The sequence below is a fragment of the Lonchura striata genome, chromosome 20 (genome assembly GCF_046129695.1).
Source record: "Lonchura striata isolate bLonStr1 chromosome 20, bLonStr1.mat, whole genome shotgun sequence".
Classification (NCBI taxonomy): Eukaryota; Metazoa; Chordata; class Aves; order Passeriformes; family Estrildidae; genus Lonchura; species Lonchura striata.
In genome coordinates, this window is record NC_134622.1 from 1,328,379 (window position 1) to 1,349,579 (window position 21,201).

The 21,201-nt window shown below is 50.4% G+C and overlaps 1 protein-coding gene across 1 annotated transcript in view; it reads right to left on the reverse strand.

The window, feature by feature from the left end:
* The window catches only part of MTMR4 (myotubularin related protein 4), a 55,413-nt gene extending 34,648 nt beyond the window's left edge, over positions 1-20,765 (reverse strand). The window contains exons 1-2 of the mRNA XM_021540389.2: positions 20,726-20,765; positions 929-1,002 (exon numbers count right to left, since the gene is read on the reverse strand). Of these exons, the coding sequence (XP_021396064.2) occupies positions 929-931 (3 nt within the window). The 5' untranslated portion in view covers positions 932-1,002; positions 20,726-20,765. The remainder of the gene's footprint in view (positions 1-928; positions 1,003-20,725) is intronic.
* Positions 20,766-21,201: the final 436 nt, after the last annotated feature.

The window sequence follows — 21,201 nt, forward strand, 5'->3', positions numbered from 1 at the left end:
CATTTTTCTGTGACTAATTCTTGTGAAATTTCTTCTTCTTTGGTGGCACCAGAGCTGTTATTAACATGGTGTGAAATCCTTCACTGAGAGGCAACAGAGGAACACAATAAGAAACCCCAGAAGTATGTTTTAAAGAAAAAATAAATCAGTAAGCCACAAAAACTGGATGACTATGTCAGTAGTACAGGGAGACAGAAAGGGGTTTCAGTATTTTTTACTTTTTTTCCCCAATATATTCCAATAAGAGATTGAGGAATAAATGTTTCCTGTTAACAGCATCTTGATGACAGTGACAAATCCTCTCTATTATATTAGAGTATATAATACACAATACTGCTGCACTCTTCTTGCTCATACTTGTATTTCTTCTCCTACATTTAGAAATAGTACAAGATTTGGACACACAAAGAACAAGACCACCCACAGAGGACAGAGGCAGACCAGAATCATGGAATCATTAAGGCTGGAAAAGCTCTCTAAGATCCAATGAGTCCAACCATTCCCAAAGCACTGCCAAGGCCACCACTAACCCATGTCCCCAAGTGCCACATCCACAGGGCTGTTAAACTCATCCAGGCAGAGACACTAACGCTGCCCTGGGCAGCTGTGCCAGAGCTGGACAGCCCTTTCAGTGAGAAATTTCCCAAAAATCCACCCTGAGCCTGCCCTGGCCCAGCCTGAGGCCGTTCCCTCTCCTCCTGTCCCTGTTCCCTGGAGCAGAGCCCGACCCCCCGGCTGTCCCCTCCTGTCAGGAGCTGTGCAGAGCCACAAGGTCCCTCCTGAGCCTCCTTTGCTCCAGGCTGAGCCCCTTCCCAGCTCCCTCAGCTGCTCCTGGGGCTCAGCCCCTTCCCAGCTCCGTTCCCTGCCCTGGACACACCCCAGCCCTTCAATGTCCATCTTGTAGAGATGAAATAGGACATGGACTCACCATCCTCAGACACCGTCCAAACCCTCCTGGTTCAATCACAGCTCAGTCTCTTCTTGTTCTTCCACAAGTCACACCTGCAGCAAAGAGGAGACAACCCAGAGCAGAAGTTTAGCTTATATAAATTTAGTTAAGAAAATTAATTTCCAGGATTGGTACTCCAGTATGAACACAGGGGGAGAAAATCAAGACCCCTGAGGCCAGTGCCCAGTCTCTCCCTATCCCTGCCAACTTCTGTTTCGTGCCTTTTCCACGAGCTGCTGGGAACCACATTCAGCATCAGGGGAAGACAGCAAATCCTTTTGGTTGCTCACTAACAGAGCACCCAGGACTTGTCACATAAGAACACATCAGCCTGTGCCCCACAAGCACAAAACCCACACTTTGGGGGAATGCAGGAGGGAGCTGAAGGAAGACAGACTTGGTCATTGTGGTTCAAGGACCTGGGGAAGGTTCTTCACAGGGAGCTTGAGTGTTTGGAGAAGATCACTGTGGTCCTGGGAGGAAGACAGCTCTAAATCCAATTGGGTCCTGCCTGGGAGGTGGGGCAGGGTGCAAGCACTCCAAGTGCCAGGAAAAACCAGCAGGTCCTTCTGCCAGCTTTGCCCTGCTTGAGGGAGGTCACAGGGGGCATCTGTAAGAAGGGAAAAGCCATGCAGCAAGACTTGAACAAGGTCCTGCTCCAAGATCTTTTCCAATAGAACCAGATGCTCCCACAGGTGATCCTGGGAACCCCATGGAGGAAGAGATCCTTCCTCAAAGTTTTCAGATGTCTCCCATACAAGATCAGTTGATCACCAACATCTCTCTCATTTGCCCACATTTTGTCTCTGCTTTGCTCTTCCAGCCCCCCCAGAGGGGATGGTATTATCTACAATTAAACACTGGGACCAGACATGGGCTGAGCCCTGGGCACTCCTGTCCTGGTACCACTCATGTGCCTGAGCAGCCTCCCAATGCCCCTGGATCCCTGGCAGTGCCCAAGGCCAGGCTGGACAGGGCTTGGAGCAGCCTGGGACAGTGGGAAGTGTCCCTGCCCATGGCAGGGGGTGGGATGGGCTTTAAGGCCCCTTCCCACCCAAACCATTCTGGGATTCTGTGAAGCAGCACAGAAATCTCCATGTGTGTGTCCCAATGTTTTTAAATACAATGACATTTTAAACAGGGATCTTCAGTATTTCAGTGTAGCTTGAGGATGCTCAGAACTCATCAGCCCAACCTGATTTCTGCTAGTTCCCTGTAGCATGTCAGAACTCTGGGAATGTTCAAGGTCTTCCATAAATTTTTCCACTATTAATTTTAACCTTTCTCCTCCTCAGGTGAAATACAAATGCCAACAAATGTGCAATTGGAGATTACTCAAACATCTCACACAACACACCCCAGCTGGGAATCCCCCTCCTTCCACCACTCAGGAATTGTACTGGCTACAGAATACCTGGCTCTGAATACCTGCCCAAGGCTTTCCTTTGCTCAGGGATTTCCTTCCCAGCCCAGAATTAAGTCGGGTTTGCCACGCACACATCAGAAGGCCAAGCTGAATGCCAGCACGCAGGACTCATTGCTGAGATTGATTCCCACAGTGAGGCAGCTGCTCCCACCCTGCTCCTGCTGTGCCCAGGTTGGAATTGTTATCCTTGGCCTTTCAGGTCATCTCTCACATCCCACCATGCGCTTGACAGGAAAGGACAGGAGAAAGGAACGGGAGGTCAGAAAGGACTCCAGACTCGTGCAATATATCTCTACATTTGATTCTTATCTTTATGGAGCCATGGAGCTGCTCTGAGGGCTGGAGCCCCTCTGTGCTGAAGCCAGGCTGGGAGAGCTGAGGGTGTTCACCTGGAGAAGGGAAGGATCCAGGGAGACCTCAGAGCCACCTTCAGTGCCTCAGGGGGCTCCAGGAGAGCTGGACAAGGGATGGAGGGCCAGGACACAGGGAATGGCTTCACACTGCCAGAGGGCAGGGATGGATGGGATACTGGAAGGAATTGTTCCCTGTGAGGGTGGGCAGGCCCTGGCACAGGGTGCCCAGAGCAGCTGTGGCTGCCCCTGGATCCCTGGCAGTGCCCAAGGCCAGGCTGGACACTGGGGCTTGGAGCAGCCTGGGACAGTCGGAGGTATCCCTGCCCATGGCAGGGGGTAGAACAAGATAGTCTGTAAGGTCCCTTCCAACCCAAAACATTCTTTCATATTACCTTACATTTAAAAGCACATCACCAGGTTCCAGGAAACTATGAAAAAAACACACACTGGGAATCAAATTTCCTAAGAAAACAGAAAAAGCCAAATGCTGCACTATCACCCTTCAAGTGCAAATCAGTCTGGCTCTTTTGAACTATAAAAGCTTTTTTCCCACTACTTAGCAAATGAACTCACAAATCAGACTTCACAGAGGAAAGAGCCTCCAGCAGGAGCTACCAGGAGAGTCACTGCCAACTGGTGACTTGCAAGTGACGTATGAAGCACAATTATTTCGTAAATAGAAAAGGGAAGAAAAATGTTAAATATGCTTTTTTCACTAAATCTGAAGACACCTGAATTATTGACAACACTGAAAACAGGAATACTGTTCCTGCAGTGTGCTTTGTACCAATGTACCCAATCACTGCTAATGGCCAGCACAGTTTCTCAGTTCCTTCTGTGTACAAGTCAGTAATAACCAGAAACTGAAACTCTGTGGCTGTGTCATGACTGAGGAGGTTCTTCCTCACTCCCAACCCCCAGCTCTTTGGACAGCCAGTTGCCCAAGAGGAAGGCAATCCATGGCAGCAGGACTCCTGGCCCCATGAGCTCAGCCTGCTGGAATGTTGCTGCTCCTGTGTCCCCTGGGTCTTCCTCCTCCTGTGGGAGCAAGGGCAAAGCTGAAGGGGTTCCTGAGGATTTCTGGGGTGAGAAAAAAAAAAACAGAACATACCACAAAAATCCAAGTACTGCTTGTACCTCTGGGGACCTCCAGCCTTACCCGAATGACACTCAGCCCAGGCTACCAGGCAGTCTCACTCAAGCACTTCTGCAGCTCCATGTGCTCCTGTGCTGGCATCTCAAATGCATCCCTCTGTTTCAGGCCATGCCCTCTTCCTTTCAAAGGCTGCTGTGTCCCACTGGCTGCTGGCTCTGCCCCTGGGGCCTCTAGCCGAGGGTCTCCAGCCCTTGGGAGAGAGGTGGCAGCTGCCCACCGCACCCAGCAATGCTGTCCAGCACCTCTCTGGGCTGGACCTACCAACTTCTCCTATGGAAGTCAGTTTTGGCACCTCCGCAAGGAGATGCTTCCCATGCAAGAGGCTGGGATCCCCCAAAATCCGGGACAGAAGCTCCTCTTAAAATATTGGTCACAGGGGATGGGCTGGGGTTGGCTACCTGCTATTCCAAGGCAAATTAAATGAAGAGGGGACCAGGGACAGAGAAAGCCAAGACAAAAAGGATGGCACTGAAGATAAAAGAACAATGGCCTCTTACACACAGATGTAATCACTGAATCACAAAATGCTTTTGGTTGAAAGGGACCTTAAAGCCCATTTTGTTCCAGCCCCTGCCATAGACAAGACCAGGTTGGTCCAAGCCCCATCCCACCTGGCCTTGGCCACTTCCAAGGATCCAGGGGCAGCCACAGCTTCTCTGGGTAACCTGTGCCAGGGCCTCTACACCCTCACAGAGAAGAATTCCTTCCCAATATAGCTAACCTAGGTTTCCTCTCTCAGTTTGAACCCATTTCTCCTTGTCCTGTCACTGGCACACTGAGAGCTCATGTTGAGTTTTTTCAGCCTCAAGTCACCCCGAAGCCCAGAGCCTCAGCTGTTCTGCTGCTGTGCACTCACAGGCAGAGCATGGGGCCAGCAGCTGCCTGCCTTCCCCATAGCTCACTGGAGGGAAGCACAGGAGGGAGGAACTGGTGCTGCTGGTGGGACTGGTGAGGTGATGCCACCTGACATACCTGGGCTGGGGGAAGTAGAGAACATAATTCACTTATCTTGAGCATTTTTACAGCTTGCAACCTCCTCTGGAACTCTCAGTCTGGAAGACAAACCCTCACATAATAAAGCTGTGTCAGAGTTGAGAACAACTTGTAAAATTCTTCATTTGCTCTCCCATAGCCTCCTGCTCGTGTGACTCACACCACACTTCCTTATGCAACCACACTGCTGTCTCCAGGGATCTTTGGCCCTCCTGGTGAGAAACAGAGGGGCAGGGACTGGAGCAGTGTCTGGAAACCTCTGTCCCCATTCCCTGCAGATGGTGGAATAGGCTGCTGGAAGAACCTGGCCAGGACCAAGCTCTCTCTGCATCTTACAGGATGCTCAGCCTTCAGCCCTGGCCAGACTGTCACACACACACTGGGAAAGGACTGCTTCTTTTCCAAACTGCAGCTCTGGACTGAAACACCCAGGTCCCCTCTCAGCTGCAATCCAAGCCAGGATGTGACAGGAACTGGGAATCACAGCAATGCCTACAAACAACTGGGCTGTCAAAACCCAGGACAATCACTTCCTCTCCCTCTGCCTCCTCAGGTGTCACAGAGGTGCCATGAAAGCACAGTGAATTTACAGGAACCTCTGAAAAAAGCTGAGGTGCCTCCAGCACAGTGGGATTAACAATGGTGAGCAGGACGGAGGGAACACAGAATAATGAGGAACAGCACCTGCTCCCTGCCAGCACAGCATGGAACAGGAGTCCTGTAGGAAGGAGAGAGGGTGCCCATACACGTACACACATGAAGCTTTGGAAAGCTGAGAAAGGGAGTTAAAGCAAAGCTTCCTGGCTGCAGGGGTGTAATGGGTGCCCCAGGCGAGGTGGGTGGCCCCTGGCAGCTCCTCACTCCCTGCTTGGAGACTTGATTTTAATTGCTCATAAAACTCCAGCCATTGTTTGCAGTTGGAGCTCTCTGCACTCAGCATCTGCCTTAGGCAGAGATTTTTACTTTAATTTCAGCTAAAATGCTAGAGTTGGTCCTGGTGCATTTGAAGTGGAAGAACAAGTCCAATATTAAACAGGGGAAGTTAGAAGGAAAAAACCAGGAAAGATATTAGCCTTATTGTGATCCCAAATGAAACAGAAATAACCATCTCAAGCCTTCCACTAATTAGAGGCTAAAAATGCAATTGTCAGACCCCACAGTTACATGCAAAGCAGATTGTATGGGCTGGTCTTTTGTTATTTTAAACAAAATTACAGCTAAGAGGATTGTTTCTAATGAAGGCCATGACCAGCTGCTCTTCAACAACAGAACTCTTTTACTGCTGAATAACTATTAAAAAGAAAAGATCAGGCTACCAGAACCCCCAAATGTCACAGCAATACCAGATGATGGTGACAATTTGCCAAAGTATTCAGACTGCTCTGCAGCATGTAGGGATCATAATTTATGGTCTAACCAGGGGGAAAGGCTGAATTCCAAGATGCAGAATTACCCATGGATGAAGGGCTGCTGGAAGTGCAGATCAGAGGATCTCACAGGCACTCCCACATTAGCTGCTCAACAGGGACTCACAAAAAGTCCACTGCAAAAATATATAATAGCAGTGATGACAGACGGGACTGATGGGTGGCACTTTTGTCCCCAGCACTGCTGGGACCATGGCTACAACTGCCAGAGCTCAGCCAGCACACTTGGATAAGGAAGACCAATGCCATGTACTGATCCAAAGCAAAACCAGCTCACCTATGCAGCTTAAAGAACCCAAAGATAATAAAATAAAAGAATTCTTCAATATACCACAGTATTTATGCTAAGTATCGGTCCTGCTGACAAGGACAGATCTCAATCCAATTACTAGTAGATGAAGTTTCAGAATGGAATAAATTCCATCAAGCTTATGGGAAAAGTTGTCCTTTTTGTTGCTTGGAGTATTTTAAACTCCATTAAATAGTTGTTTTTAGTCCAGGTCTGAATACACAAATCTCCACAGGCTCTGGGAAAGCAGAGCTGCCCATGGTGCCCTCGGCACACCCCAGCCTCCAGCTGCTCTTGGAATCACAGACTGTCTCATGTTCAAAGTTACCCTACTTTGGAGATGTGAGGAGGGCAAGAGGGGAGGGGGCCACCTGCCATTACACTGCATGGCCCATCCCGAGTTCCAGGGGATGGCTTCAGGCAACACAGAGCAAGACATGGCCACTGCCTCACTTAGCCCATGGCACAGAACCACATCCCACAGCCACTAGGAGAAGGTCACAACTTGCAAACTCTTCCTGGTCATCCAACCTGGGAGTCAGGTGATGATTAAAATACCTTGAAAGCATTTTTCTTCATATTTCAAAGTAATCATGACTTCTTTGAAGGCTGCTGAAGGCTTCAGTTGCATTCCAAGTGGGAACATCTAGGTTTCAAACGTCGGATTGTTCCCAAGAGCTCAGGCCAGGACACATAAATCAGCTCTCTGCAGGGTTCAGGGAAAGCTGCCATAGCCAGGAACGCTCCTGACTGCACAGCAGTCCTCAAGCCCTCAAAAAACACACCCACATGTGGCCAGAGCTGGTCCTCATGCCTATTCCCAGGGCAAGCACATACAGCTGTCCAGGGACGATGCTGGAGGCCGGGATCAGCCACAAAGGGACACAGGGAACACTGGGACAGATTATCCAGGCCTGTAACTGACAGCCAGGCACAGGGGGAGAGGGACAGAATATGCCTGTGCCAGCTGCAAATGTGTGTGAGGATAAGGTTACACAGAGCAACAGGACAGAAACCAGAGCCCTGCTGGGACAGCAAATCCCCAAGGAAGTGCAGGAGGAGGAGCAGAGCAAAGGAGAGAACGGGCAGAGCGAGTTCAGGATTTCAGAAGCACAACTGCCACGGAGTCAAATCTCCCAAATGCTGAAGGTGAGGAGAATAACACGGAGATTTAGCCAAGCTCAGGGCTTTTGTAGCAGCAGTTCCAGGCTGAGGAGATGAGGGACTTCACTTTGACTGGGCTGTATCCAAGTGACTTATCATGGAATTGGGGAAAAAATCAGGCATAGGACATGAGTAGGAGCAGAAGTGAGCTTTGCTTTTAATGGAAGAGAAACTACACAGCATGAAGAAGGATTCAGAGGCAGGTGAGAAACTGAGCAAGGGGGAAAGAAGAATAGTGCAACAGGGAGGAACAGGCAGCACAGGGGCAGAGATCAGAGGGCAAACCAGAGGAGAACTTGTGCCTGGTGCAGGGAAAGGAGCAGAGTGCCAGGAAGAATGCAGAGAGGCAGGAGGGAATGCAGACATGGTATTTTGTCCTTCCCTCTCTAAAGAAACAAGGTCCTCTGCAGTAAAAAAGAAGGGGAAAGAAGGTAGGAGAGATCAGAGGAGTGCCCAGAGCAGCCGCAGGCTTAATGCACAATAATAGCAAAGGTCTGGTTTAGCAAAGCCCAGAGTAGCTCTGCCACAAGCCCTGAGCCTGCATGGCTGTGGGCAGGCCTGGACCCTAGAGCTGCCAAGGATGCACCACTGCCAAAAGGGAGAATGAACAGGAGAAATTTTGGGAAAGGAAATATATGAGGTAGCTGAAGATCACAGAGCTTGAGAAGAACAATGCAGACCCTGAGGCAGAGTTGCTGATGGGAACAGGGGTCACTGAGCTGAGCAGACATCACTGGAGCAGGAGCAACACTGGGGTACAGGAAGTTTTGGGGTTTGTGTTGCTGAACAGTGTAAAATGAGCACTGGTGAGGGTGGAAGGAACAGTGGAAGCCTTGGAAGGAAAGATGCAGGAATGTAGAAGAGGGTGTGGAAAGAGCTGGAGGGGAAATAGATGCTGGGGGAAGAAAACACCACCAAAATCTAAAAAATGCTGAATTCGATAGGCTGGGCCAGGGATACACCTGGAGCCAAGACCTGACAGTCACCTCTGTGTCAGGCTCAGGGGACAGCTTAGCCTGGGGACACTGTCAAAGCAGAGCAATGACAAGTTGTTTTGCAGAAGAGTGAAAGAACTGGGGAGGGGGAGATCCATAAGGTGTATCAAGCTGCAGGATCATGTCCCCAGCTCTGTCCCATCCTTTCCTCTGCCACATCTTGCTCAGCCAGGAGTCAGGAGAGATTGATACATAAGGAGCCAGAAAACAGTTTATATCATGTACAAGATGGAACAAAATTATCTTTAAGATCCTTTTCAAACTTGCATTCTGTGAGTCTGTGAGATGGAGGTGCACAGGCAGATTCTGACAGACCCCAGCTGCAGGGTCCAGCGGTGTCATCCAGACGCCGTCAAGGTGTACGGGATAATGAAGGAAGAGAACAGAACCCAGCACTTTGCCAGACCCTTAACAATCACTGCTATCCATCTCTGCAATGATTTGAAGCATAATTAATTTCAGCAGCCTGCCTGCCAGCTGACTCTGCTCTTTACATTAATGACAGTGAAATAGGAGTTTCAAGGGGAACGCAATGACTGTGAAGGAAGCAGAGCCAGGAGCAGGAGTTTCTCAGCTCATCTCCCCTGTCCTCCCGAGGCTGAGGCGCTGCAGCCCCGGGGCTGGGGCAGCCGGTGGCACCAGGTGGCAGCAGCACACCGGGGATGGTCCCCTGCCAGGGCAGCATCTGCCTCCTCTGTGCTCGGAGGTGCTGCCATCCCCGCACCGATTCATCCCCACCGCAGCCGGCGCAGGCCCCTCAGCCTTCTCCATGGGAGGAACCACGAGCGGGAGAGCCCTGCTGCCCCCGCGCCATGCCCACCCCACGGGCCTTTCATCCCGAGCTGACAGAGAAGGAATTAAAAGCTAAGGCTCCAAGCTGAACTCCATAACCAAGAGCTGACAGAGACAGGAAGCACAGCTTTGGCAAACATTTTCAAAGTTGCCTGTAACTCCAGCCTGTTGTTCTCCAGCTTTGTTTGCTTTTCTTTAAAAAAGCAGTTGGGACATTTCAAGTGACAATTAAGCCTTTATTCAAATGCAAACAATTGCCCGGTCCCTACCCAAAGCAGATGGACCATCCCAGTGCAGTGCAGGCTCCCGCCTGCTCCTGAGTCCTGCAGCTCCGAAGGGAGCCCGTGTGAGCTGCGGCTCCCTCTCATGCTGCCCTGGCCCCTCCGTCCACACCGTGCTGACTTCAATTCAGCCTCGGGAAGGAAGCAGCAACAGCTTCAAGGAAATGGTGCCTGCACTACTGAGGTCACATCCCAAGTCTCCAGGCCAGAGAAGTGCTGTCTAAACTGCTCTCTACAGAAACACTCAGTTCTCATTATGCACAAGGAGAATTCACCTTTAACTCCCATCAGCTTGGTGAGCCTCTGACAGCCACAGTTTTTTCTGAAAGGCAATGTTTGTGGCTGCAGAAAAAACCTGAGATATGCAACCCAAACACAACAGAAGGCTTTGAAATCCAAAGATAAAGTCCTGAAGTGTGTCATTTCCCCTCCCTACCCCACTACAAGTCTTCCCAGCCAAACTCAGGGCTTTCCCAAACACCCATGTCCAATATCCTGGCATTCAATATGAGAGTGCTTCAAAATAATTTCAACCAAACAGCAGCAACACAACATCAGCCCTGTTGTTATTACAAATGTAACTGTTATTATTTTATACAAGTGCATAAACATACCCATGAGGTATTACTTTAGGAGTCCCAATGTTTCTGAGGCATGTTCCTGCAGCCAGGGGACAGTATGGATGGGGGGAACTATAGCCCTTGGTAAAGGGCAGCCAGGACACCTTTGGCATCTAAAATGGTGCCTGCCTGCAAGGATCTGGAATCTCTGCTGGGACAGTCAATAGAAACAGTGTCTGAAAGCAGAAAATACTGCTTTTATTCCAGGTGATCACATAACACTACTGGGATTCACAGCCATGTGACAGTCATGCTTCAGCTCCAGCTGAGGCTCCTCAGCTCTGGAAACTCACGCTGGCTGGTTGGAGGCAGACCCCAGGCCAAAGCTGAAGTGTCACTATTCACCACAGGCAAAATTTTTAGGAAAGCCTGTTTTCCCCAAGGGTAGTTTTCTTCCACAGGAATAAAATGAAGCATCTTTTAGTAATCCACATAAACACATATGTGAAGAAGCTATGACTGAAACCATCAGCAGGTCTGAGAGGAAGGACAAGGAAGCATCAGGATTTATTCTCTTGACTCACCCAGACCAAGCCCAGTTTCCCCAGCAGCCTTCTCAAAAGCAACAAGGATGATACTGTCCCAGGCCCTGCAGCACTGACCCTTGAAATGTGGCTGGGAACATACAGCTAAATGCTCCTCCCTGCTCCTGGGGCAGAGCCAGTTCCTCTCCAAAACTTGCAATAATTGTGCCATCATCACATTAAGTTCCCAGCTCCCCCTTTCATAGGAAGAACCTCTAAAATAGAGCAATGAACATCTGCTCAGGGTTTTTACCATCAAACTACAGAAGACCACAGGAGGAGATGAAAACCCTTGAGAGTTATTAATAAGCTAAGAGCTCACTTTCAATTGCATGTCCAACCTGAACATGATCAGAGCTGTTGGCTCCCATGGAAACCCTGAGTTTGCAGGCACTGTCTCCTGATGGTTTATTATGTCGACAGCCTGGACATCCTCCTTTCCAAGGAACCCTCTCAGGGCTTTGTGTTGCCACAGCTCTTCTTCACAACCAGGCAACGAACTTGAAAACTTGGCCTCCATGAGGCTTCTCTGGAGGTGGTATCCCTCCCAAAACCAAGCAAAACCTCACCTGGTGTTTAACACCCCTTCCCCTGCCCCCAAAGTTTAAGAAGGTTAAATCAGAGCCTTTGGTCTTTAATTTCCAGGTGTCTGGAGCTTTTCAAAACTGGTTTGCACTTCAGCAATGGAAAATCCCATGAAGGTAGTGCCTTGCACACTGACCTGCTTTCATTAATAACCTCATCTCAAAGGATGTGGGCAGGTCAGCAAGTTCAGCTGAGCTTAAGTGCTGCCATCTCGTGCTCTCTCTAAGCACGAGCTTAACTGCTTCTAAAAACAGCACTGGCCATGCCGGCTGCTCCAAAGGCACTCTTAGAAAGGGAAATCCCCAGCCAATTGATACAAGGGAAGAGAAGGCAATTTGATATAGATAGCAAGTCCCCAGCTTATCTAGCAGCAAGAGCTGCTCAAATTCACACACGCTGTCCCTTCCCTGCTGGCAGCTTCCAGCAGGACAAGGGATGAAGGTGGCCACATGCTGAGCTCAGTAATGAGAGGAGCCAGAGTACTGATTCTCATCTGCTGCAATTCACACAGGGAACAGAGCCTGGGGTTCATAACTGACTATAATAAAACTCATTAAGGATCAAATTCCTACCTTTGCAAGGTTTAGGATAAGACTGCATTGCATCAGACTTTGTCTAACACAAAGACAAATCTCAAGAAGGACTGGGATTTTTATCATCTTTGCCCAAACACGAGGCAGTTCCCTTCCTCCTGACAGTGCATCACTGACATGCACTGATGGAACCCCACAGTCACTGACACCAGTGGCAGCTCTATCAGCAATTCCAGCTGAATCCAGGTTTTCCCCAGCACTGTGTTTTCACTCCAGCCCATGTTGCCAAAAAGGCCAGCGTCCTGGGCTCCAGCCCCAGAGAACAGGTGGAATGGAAAGCTGGAGTCGCAGCACTCAGTGCAACATCCCACTCCCAGCTTCTATCATTCCTGTAGCATCCTTCGCTGTAGGATTTTGGGGGTGGGAGGAAGCAGGAGTGGCCAGCACAAGGGCAGCAGGACCTGCTGGGCTGCTGCTCCCCAGGGAATTCCAAGGAGGAACTGGCTGTTCATTCCAGCTTCGGTTTTGAATACTTCGTCATTAGTAAAACATGCTGAAAATGTGACTTCCTCTGCCATGAGACCTATTGAAGCTTTTCACAGAAGTCTAAGGAACTTCCTCTTGTATTTCAATAGAAGACAAGCTCACAGGAAGAACAGTTCCTCTCATACTTCTGGGAATTCCTCTAGTAAAAACACCTATTAAAGAAGGAATGATGCACTGGAACAAAGAGAAAGGGAGATGGGGAATTCGCTTGTCCATAAGTCTGTGGTTTATTATAAAAGAAAACTATGAATCCACTTCACAGCACAGAACCACTTTTACTTCCTCTTTTGCCTCATTTAGCAATGGCAACAAAAGCTCTCTGCAGAGTTTCCTAATGAGCTAAATCTGCATAGAACCTCTGCATTCAAGAGTTTCACATTAAAAAAATAATCTCAATTTGCTCTTTGCTGAGCAAAACAGGCTCTGTCTGGGATCATCTTAGCCAGCATCCAAAGGTGCTTAGCTACCCACTTTTGTTTGGAAATGCAGGCATGAGACAGCAGGGAGGGATTCATCTGCTCACTGGCATACTGGGAAAAGTGGCACTCCCTGGAGAGTCCCAATAGATTAACTTTCCAATTCCAGAAAGGGGAAAGAACAAAGAACAGGGTAAGGAAGACATAACCTTGTGCTAGCCCAAGGAAGTGCAAAGGACAGCAGGGAGAGATATGAGTCGCTTACTGGCACATCCCAGCCCTGGCATCCACTTCCCATGGATCTGCATCCAGCCTGTGCTGGCTGCCTGCCCGTAACGTGGCATTCCCTCTGGCAGCTGCCTGCAATATGTCTCCAGGCTGCCCTATAACAAGCACAGTACCTTGGATGCTGGGAGCTACCAACTCCCCGAGGAATGCTCAGTGGTATGAGTCAGCCACAGGCACCAGGAAAGACGTGACCAATTCTTCAGGCCAAAGCAGACCTGTTCATTCAGTTCTTCTAGTCATGTATTGCCTCAAAGTCCTGCAGAGGTTTCTCTGCGGCCCCTGCTCCTCCCTACATCCATCTAATGTCAGCCTGAGGCAGCTCTACTAGTTACCCCTTCCTGCACCAAGACTCATCCCTCACCTTCAGCAAACTGCAAAGCTCCTCTCCGGCACAGTTCTTTGTGCTCCCAACCAGCTGTGGGAGACAAAAGATCTGCTCTTCCAGGGCAATAATCCCCAGTATCACTACATCACACAGAAACAGCCAGCATCCCTGTGGAATGCTTATGGCAAAGATGAACTGTGCCCAGGTCACCCCTTTGAAAGACACTTCCCCCAAACACCTCCCATTGTACTCACTGGGCATGGTGAACACCCAGCTCCAAGGATCCCAAGTGCCAGGATGAGCAGAAGTGGAATTGTCACAAAGCAAAGCTGCTGCAGCAACAGCTTTGCTGAAGGAACCCTTTCTCCTGTGGGCAGGAGCTTTTGACATCCTTGAGGGATGGTGCAATCCCGCAAAGATGCCGAGAACGTCTGGGACTCGCTCTTGGGTCCCCTTGGGGATTTCTGCACCCCTTTACAGTGCCTGGGAGTCTCCCATGGCCCCTTCTCTCACCACAGCAGTTCTAACGAAAAGATCCTCTATTCTTGCCATTATGTGCCCTTTAGGATGTACCAAGGGTTCAACATCCCCTAGAAAATAGGGACTTCACAGCACAAACAAGCAGTTCTCCTTGGAAATCGAGGGACTTTCTCTTCCTGTAGGCAGCTATATGCAAACATGCACCCTCAGGGCACAGCGATAACAAACATTCAGAGGCCAATGCAATTTCACCTAAGTTAAGAGGCAGCAAGGCCCTGAGCAGGGCAGCAGTGAGGGAGCTGGAGTGCAAACAGGAAGGATATGGTTATCCTGGGTATGATAAAACTCCCTCAATGTAGTAACAAAATTACTTTATAAAGGCACTTTACCCTGTAAGCTGTAGCATCAACCAAGGCTGGCAGTGTCAGAGCTGGCATCAGTACCAAAATTCCCAATCAGCTGCTCACCATTCAGCTCAGCTAGGCTACAACTTCTTTGGGAAGAGCCACTGCTGACCTCAGCTTTTGTCCCTCTCCCTGCACATGGTGTTATTCCCTTTCTGCAGAAGGGAGAGGGGCAACAGGCAGAGGCCCTGGCACTTAGTGGAATCCTGGTCTAGAGGAGACGTTTCCTTGCTACAAGCAAGATGAGAATTCTCATTGCCCAGACTCCCTCTCACTGTATCCACCTTCCCTGGCTGGGTTTGCACACACATCCATAACCTCAAGATATCACCTGTTTGTCAGAGGAGATGTGTAGACACAAGGAACCTTCTTTTCCAAGAGAAGTTACCTCTTGTGAAGGGGTGGATATGAAAAGCACAAGCCAGGACTTCCTGACAGGAAAATATTAAGCACTGGCACTTTCCAGGAGCAGCAGATCTTCCCTCCACAGGAGGTCAGTGATGAAGAGCCCAGTGAAGGTGAGACAAATGTTTGCAGAGGACTGAGAAAAACATTATTTAGAAGGACAAAGGATCCAAATACACAGAAGGAAAAGCTGATACCCCAGAAAGAGGAGCCAGAATTAATCTCTCTGCAGGGTGCCCAGCCGTCCCACGGTCCATTGGGATTGCAGGGAAATGGCTGCCCTGGAGCACACAGACAGACACACTCATCACACCAGAAGTCAGCAGCAGCTCCCCAAGTCACAAGTACCATAGCTTTTAAAAAACAAAGCAGTACTGAACTATAGCATCAAAGGAAATTAATCCCACATACAGAGGACATAAGTCTTGGGCTGTAAGAAACCCTGAAGCAGCACTGGAGAGGGAATGTACGGCTGAAAAGGGTCCAGACCTACCTAAGGGCACAGGAAAGCTGGCAAGAGGACAGAACCCATGAAAGGAGGAAAGTTTAATATCCCAGGTCACTGGGAATGTACCACAGACACAGCATCCCAGTGGTACGTAAAGCAGCTTCAAAAACATCTCTAGTGGTTCCACAGGAGCTCACCAACTCCCACTTTGCTGTGTTTCTTCCCACCAAACCCCCAAATACCTCACACCTATTCTTCCCCCATCCAAACACAGTCTCTGTCCGGGCACATACAGGCTGCTCCATCCCACATCCAACTTCAGCCTCTCTGGGCCTCATCCCTGAAGAGACTCATTTCTACTGCCCCAAGCCTCAATTCCAGGACAGCACAGGCTTTTTGGCCTGTGTCCAGATGCTATGGGCTTGCTCCAAAGTTTTCAGGAAAAACAGAACATTTTAGCCTTTGGGAAGTTCATTCTGCCATTTGGGAAGGAAGACAGAAGTGCCTCTGGCACGGGGGCAGCTGCAGGCCTGACCTGGGGGAGGCTGGCTGGCTGGAAAGCAGAAGTGAGTATAAGCCCAAATGATGCTGACTGGGGTGAGAAGCAACAACTTCAGGGCTCCTCACATCCTCCTAAAGCTCCTCCTGAGCACCTCATAAGGCACCCACAGGGTGATGAAGCTGCCAGGTGGTGCTGGCAGCCAAGCTGAGCTGCAAGAAGTACGGGCATGACCCAGGCTCCAGGCTAGCAGTCAGCCATGCTCTCCCAGGGTACCCTCAGTGAGACAGTCTCCAAACTGGGTGTAGGTGTCTTATAAATGAGATACTAAACAGGACAACACTGCTCTTGTTCCCATCAAAACAGTGAAACAGACCCCACCTGGCTCTGTCACACTAGTGGCCCTGAGTGCTATGTGCCAGTCATGCTCCTGCAATAAGGAGACTTCTGCTGAGTCCTTTGAAAGATTAAAAAATTTTTTTTTGCAAATCCAGGCAGCACAGTTTTAACAACAGGGACAACTGAATAGATTCAGGCTGGATTGCCAGAAGGCACTCATCCACTTGAGGGAAGCTGTCTACTTCAACAAGTTTCTAGAATAAAACAAACCAACAAAACCCTCTTAAGCTTCCAGAAGGAACAATGCAAACTGCAGCCCTTGCTCGCTTGGAGCAATCCTTAGCTTCAGCAGGGACCATCAGGAAAAGGCTGGCAGAGCCTAAGCAATTGAACTGACTATGGAGTAGAAATAATTTGAGGGTCCTTACCATAAAGCTAACAGGCAGTGCCATGTCCAAGCACGTTCTGAGAACAATTCCACAATTTCATTTTGCAGCAAAGAACTGGTCAGGTTGGAAAAGGAACAAAGACCAAACTTCCCAGCCAGTGTTGTTCTGACAGCATGAAATGGCAGAAAGCTGAGCTCTAGAGAATACCCTGCTGCAGTTCTGGGCTTAAGTTCAGCTACAAGACTTTGCCCCCGAGCAGATAAGTTGTGAGCCATGTCTACCTCTGTCCCTGCCGCAGGCACAGGCTCCTCTGAGGCAAGGAGGAGCTGACAGTGGTCAGCAGCCTCAGCAAGAGTCACCAGATTTGGCTCTTGCTCCATTTCAGACAGAGGTACCCAGTATGTCGCCTGTACTTTGTTATCAGAATATTCCCACCTACATTATTCCTAGCAAATCCCATTCCCAAGAATTAGGAAAACCTTAGCCCTAACTGCCATCCTTCCTGTGAATGCTGTGCCTGTCTCTGAGGTGGGATCAGATCCGCACCCTTGCAAGAGACAGCACAGTGTTTCTGTCCCCCAGGAAATGTTGGCAAAACCAGAACTCTTGTCGTGTGTGGCTGGGCCAGCCAACCATCGTGGGTGTGCAGTGCCTGAGATCAGCTGTGTCACACACACTGCTGAGCAAACACTCCACCTAGAAGTGAAGCAATAGGATCCACGAGGGAAGGCAGATCAGGAATGCTCTCCATCAGAGACTAAAGGGAATAAAGCGCCTACAAAAGCTCACAACATAAAAGGAAACCTCTGAGGCCAGAAACTTGATACATGTTGAAACAGAATATACTGACAAATAACTCTCCTCTCTTGGGATATGCCCTGGGCAGGCTTCTCTCTTGAAGAAGAAGAAATTCGAGGGCATCTCTCAACTAAGAAAGAGCAATACAGACAAAGTAATAAGTAACAACAAAGGCCTTAGAGCTGTTAAGAGTGGGAACTGTCAGATTAGTTGTGCTGATGCTCTGTCCCACCAATGTTACCTCTGTCTGGAAAGGCTGAGGCTGCTCCCAGACCCATCACACACAGATCACTGCACAATGACATTGCAAAACACACCCCATTAAAACTATCCCCACCCCTCTGGAAGGAGCTCCTCCAGCTCCGAGGCAAACCCAGGTATGTCAGAGCAACGGGAGGCTGCACATCAAACCTCAGCACTTCCTTCTGGGCAGAAATTCACCATCTTGAGGGAAAGCATCCCCCTTTCCTTGGATTCGGCTCTGGGCAGTGTGAATGCAGTTGTACTCATTGCTTGGGACAGGACAGGGACCAAATCTCCCTGGAAAGTAGGCCTGAGCAGGCATTTGCTATTTATAAGCTAATTATCTGATCCCTCCGGAGGGAAATCCTATCCTTTGGGGCTGTTGGGAGTGTGTGGAACTGCGAGAACGTCAGGGAGGAACAGGAGGGAAGCAATGACACTGGCCAGGAGCGTGCTCCAAGTGATGAGACAAAATTCTGCCCTGCTCCATCACAGCCCCAGCATCCTCCTGAGGAACAGGCCACTGACTATCAGCAGGGATTAATCTGTTATGCTAATTTGTTAAGAGCAAAGTAACTTTTAAAATAGCTCTCATCTCCATTCACCATTATCTAAAAAGGGCTCTGATCTAGTTCTGTAAAGAGCGACAAGTCTCACAGTAAGAGACCACTAGAAATCCAAAAAACACACAGGGACCTGGCTGGCTGGAGTGGAGCTGCCTCAGAAGGGGAAAGGTATGAACTTTCATAATTCTGATAATTATTAATTCCTTGGAGGACCATGTCCTGAGAAGTTGAGTGTGCTTTGCAAGTATGCAACACTGATTTCTTTCCTTCTGTTCACATTTCTCTCTCACCAAAATAACCTGGGTTAGATGACACTGCTGGATTTTCCTGTGAAACAATGCTCAGTCATTTCCAACACCACTGCACAGCCTCAGTGCAACCACACACACCCCAAAAAAATCTCATTTCTCTCTACCCTCCTTTTTCCTCACCTACCAAAGTCTTAACTGAGAACAAACCTCTCCCTCTCCACTGACAGCAGCCTCTGAAAGAAACTGGAGACAGCAAAGAGGGATGGAAATAACTCTGTCTCAAACAGCACAGGCTAAACCCACATCTCTTAGAGAAGGCCCAATTCCCAGAGCAATCCTCACCCACAGGGTGGACTAGAGTCATCCAGGCCTGCCTCCAGGTGAGCAGAGCTCAGCAAGACACAGGCACCAGGCGGAGGAAAGGCTGCTCACATCATCCCTGTGCTCCCCAGCACTGGCATCAGGGAGACTTTGAGAAGCCCCACGTAATCAAAAAAAAACAAAAAAACAAAACAAAAAAAAAAAAAAACACAAAAAAAAAAAAAAAAAAAAAAAAAAAAAAACAAGAAAAAAAAAAGCAGGCCAGTGCATATTTGGCAGATTGAGATCACAATAAAAGCTGGCACAGCAGCATTCTCCAAAGATCTGCCCCTAAAGCTTCCCTTGATGGGTTTTGGGTTTGGTTTTTTTCCTTTTACCTTGTTATAACCAAATCTGACAGGTAAGTTACACTATTGTTGAGGCAGATGGGCTGGACAGACCCTGCCACAAAACCCACAGCAGTGACACCTCTGAGGAAATGTCACAGTCAAGGCTCTCTCAAAAAATTAAATAACTGTCACAGCCAGATAAACAGATTCCTGAGAATGCAGCAAAGAAAAGGGGAACCCAGATGTTCCTAGAAATTTATAAGTGAAACTTTTAACTTTATTTCACAGTTTACTTAGATGTACATCGTCCAGCCAACACCATTAAAGACACCAGAGCCACCTCACAGACCCCCAGGCAGAGCAGACCCCAAACTCCTGGGGCTGTGAGCCCAGGTGCTTTTATTAAAAAAAAAAGAAAGATATCGAGCCTCCATGTAAAAGTTTGCAGCCAATACAAAGTCATCACTGACTTAGGGAAGTTTGCTCTTATGCTGGCATCTCTATCACCTAAAGATATACATTTTGGAATCTCTTTGGTATATGCATTTTGTGTACATTGCCACATTCATGAACCAAGGCAAAAATTCCTGCTTCCCAGGACAGAGCCCACTTCTCCCTCCCTTGTTTCTCTGTTCCCATTTCAGACTCTTCCTGAAGTTTGCTTTCTCTGGTAAAACAGATGTGGTCTCCCCAAAGTCCACTGCCAAACTAACCAGGCCACAGCATCGGATTCTCATTTCCCATTTTTTACTCAGCACTCCGAGTTGTTCATGCAGTTCCTCAGCTTTTACCTGTCAGCTTCCTTCAAGTCATTGCCAAAATCACCCTCAGGATCCTTATGAGACAGTTAACATAACATGCCCAACAACGTTCTAGGATCCCCCGATTTACCATGAATTATTTTGAGTTAGTTCCAGTTCAGTTAATTCAGCAGGAAACCCCAAAGGCATCACATCAGCTGCTTTAGGGAAGCCAATGTTTACAACACAGCTGAGGGGATTCTAAATAAATGTCAAACCTGCATCACCATCTCCACACCAAACTTCATCCAGCCGCAGTTCCAAACCAACACACTGGAGTGTGGCCTCCAGGGGGGCACCGGGCAAACCCCACCGCATGCGGGAAAGAACCAGCTCCGTACCGCTACCCCGGATCTCTGTGGCACAACAATCTCCCACCCGCCAGGCACCTCCAGGCGGGACCTCCAGGGCCCCGGCGCGGGGGAACGGGAGAGGCGGGCGAGCCGTGCCGCAGCTCGGCCCGGAGAAGGGCTCAGGCCCCGCGGCAGGGCCGGAGCGGGCAGGGCCGGCCCCAGCGGGAGCTCCGCGCCCCGTTCCCCCGTGACCCCGCCTCCGCCCGCCGGCCACACCGCGGAACCTCCGCTGCAGCCCGGCCCGCAGGGCCGCCGCCGCCTCAGCGCCGCTGCCACCGGGCGGTGCCGCCCCCCACGGACAGGCCCCGGGGAGGCCGCGCTCACCCGGCGGCGGGGAGAAGGAGCGGGGCCGCGGCGGGCGGCGGCCCGGGGAGCGGCGCCGGGGCCAGGCGGCAGGAGGGGAGCGGGGGCGGAAGTCCCGGGCAGCCCCGGCCTCACCTGTCCCGGCGGGTCCCGCCCGGCTCCGGCCGCGCCGCTCCCGCCTCTGCCGCGTGCAACTCCCGCCCGGCCCCCCCGCGCCGGCCCGCGCGCCCCGGCCAATCAGCGCCCGGCACCGCCGGCGCCACTGGCCAATCGGCGGAGAGAACGCGTCCCCGCCCAGCGCCACCGGCCGCCGGGCCACGCCCACCCACCCTCCCGCCAGGCCTATCCCGTGACATGGGAGGGGGCGGTGCCTGTCGCCCGGCGGCCAATGAGAAATCACAGCGCGTCCCGCCGCAGCCAATCGGCGGCCGCCCAGCGCCGTTCCTCAGCGAGGGCGGGCGGGGGCGGCGGGGCCGTGCTGTCACGTGGCCGCCGGCGGCGGGGAGCCCCGTCAGACCGGGGGTCCCGGGCGGCCCGCGGGCCCGGGCAGCGCCCGGGGGAAACCGCTGGGCAGCGGTGGGGCGGGGCCGCTGCCTCCGGGCCAGGCCTCG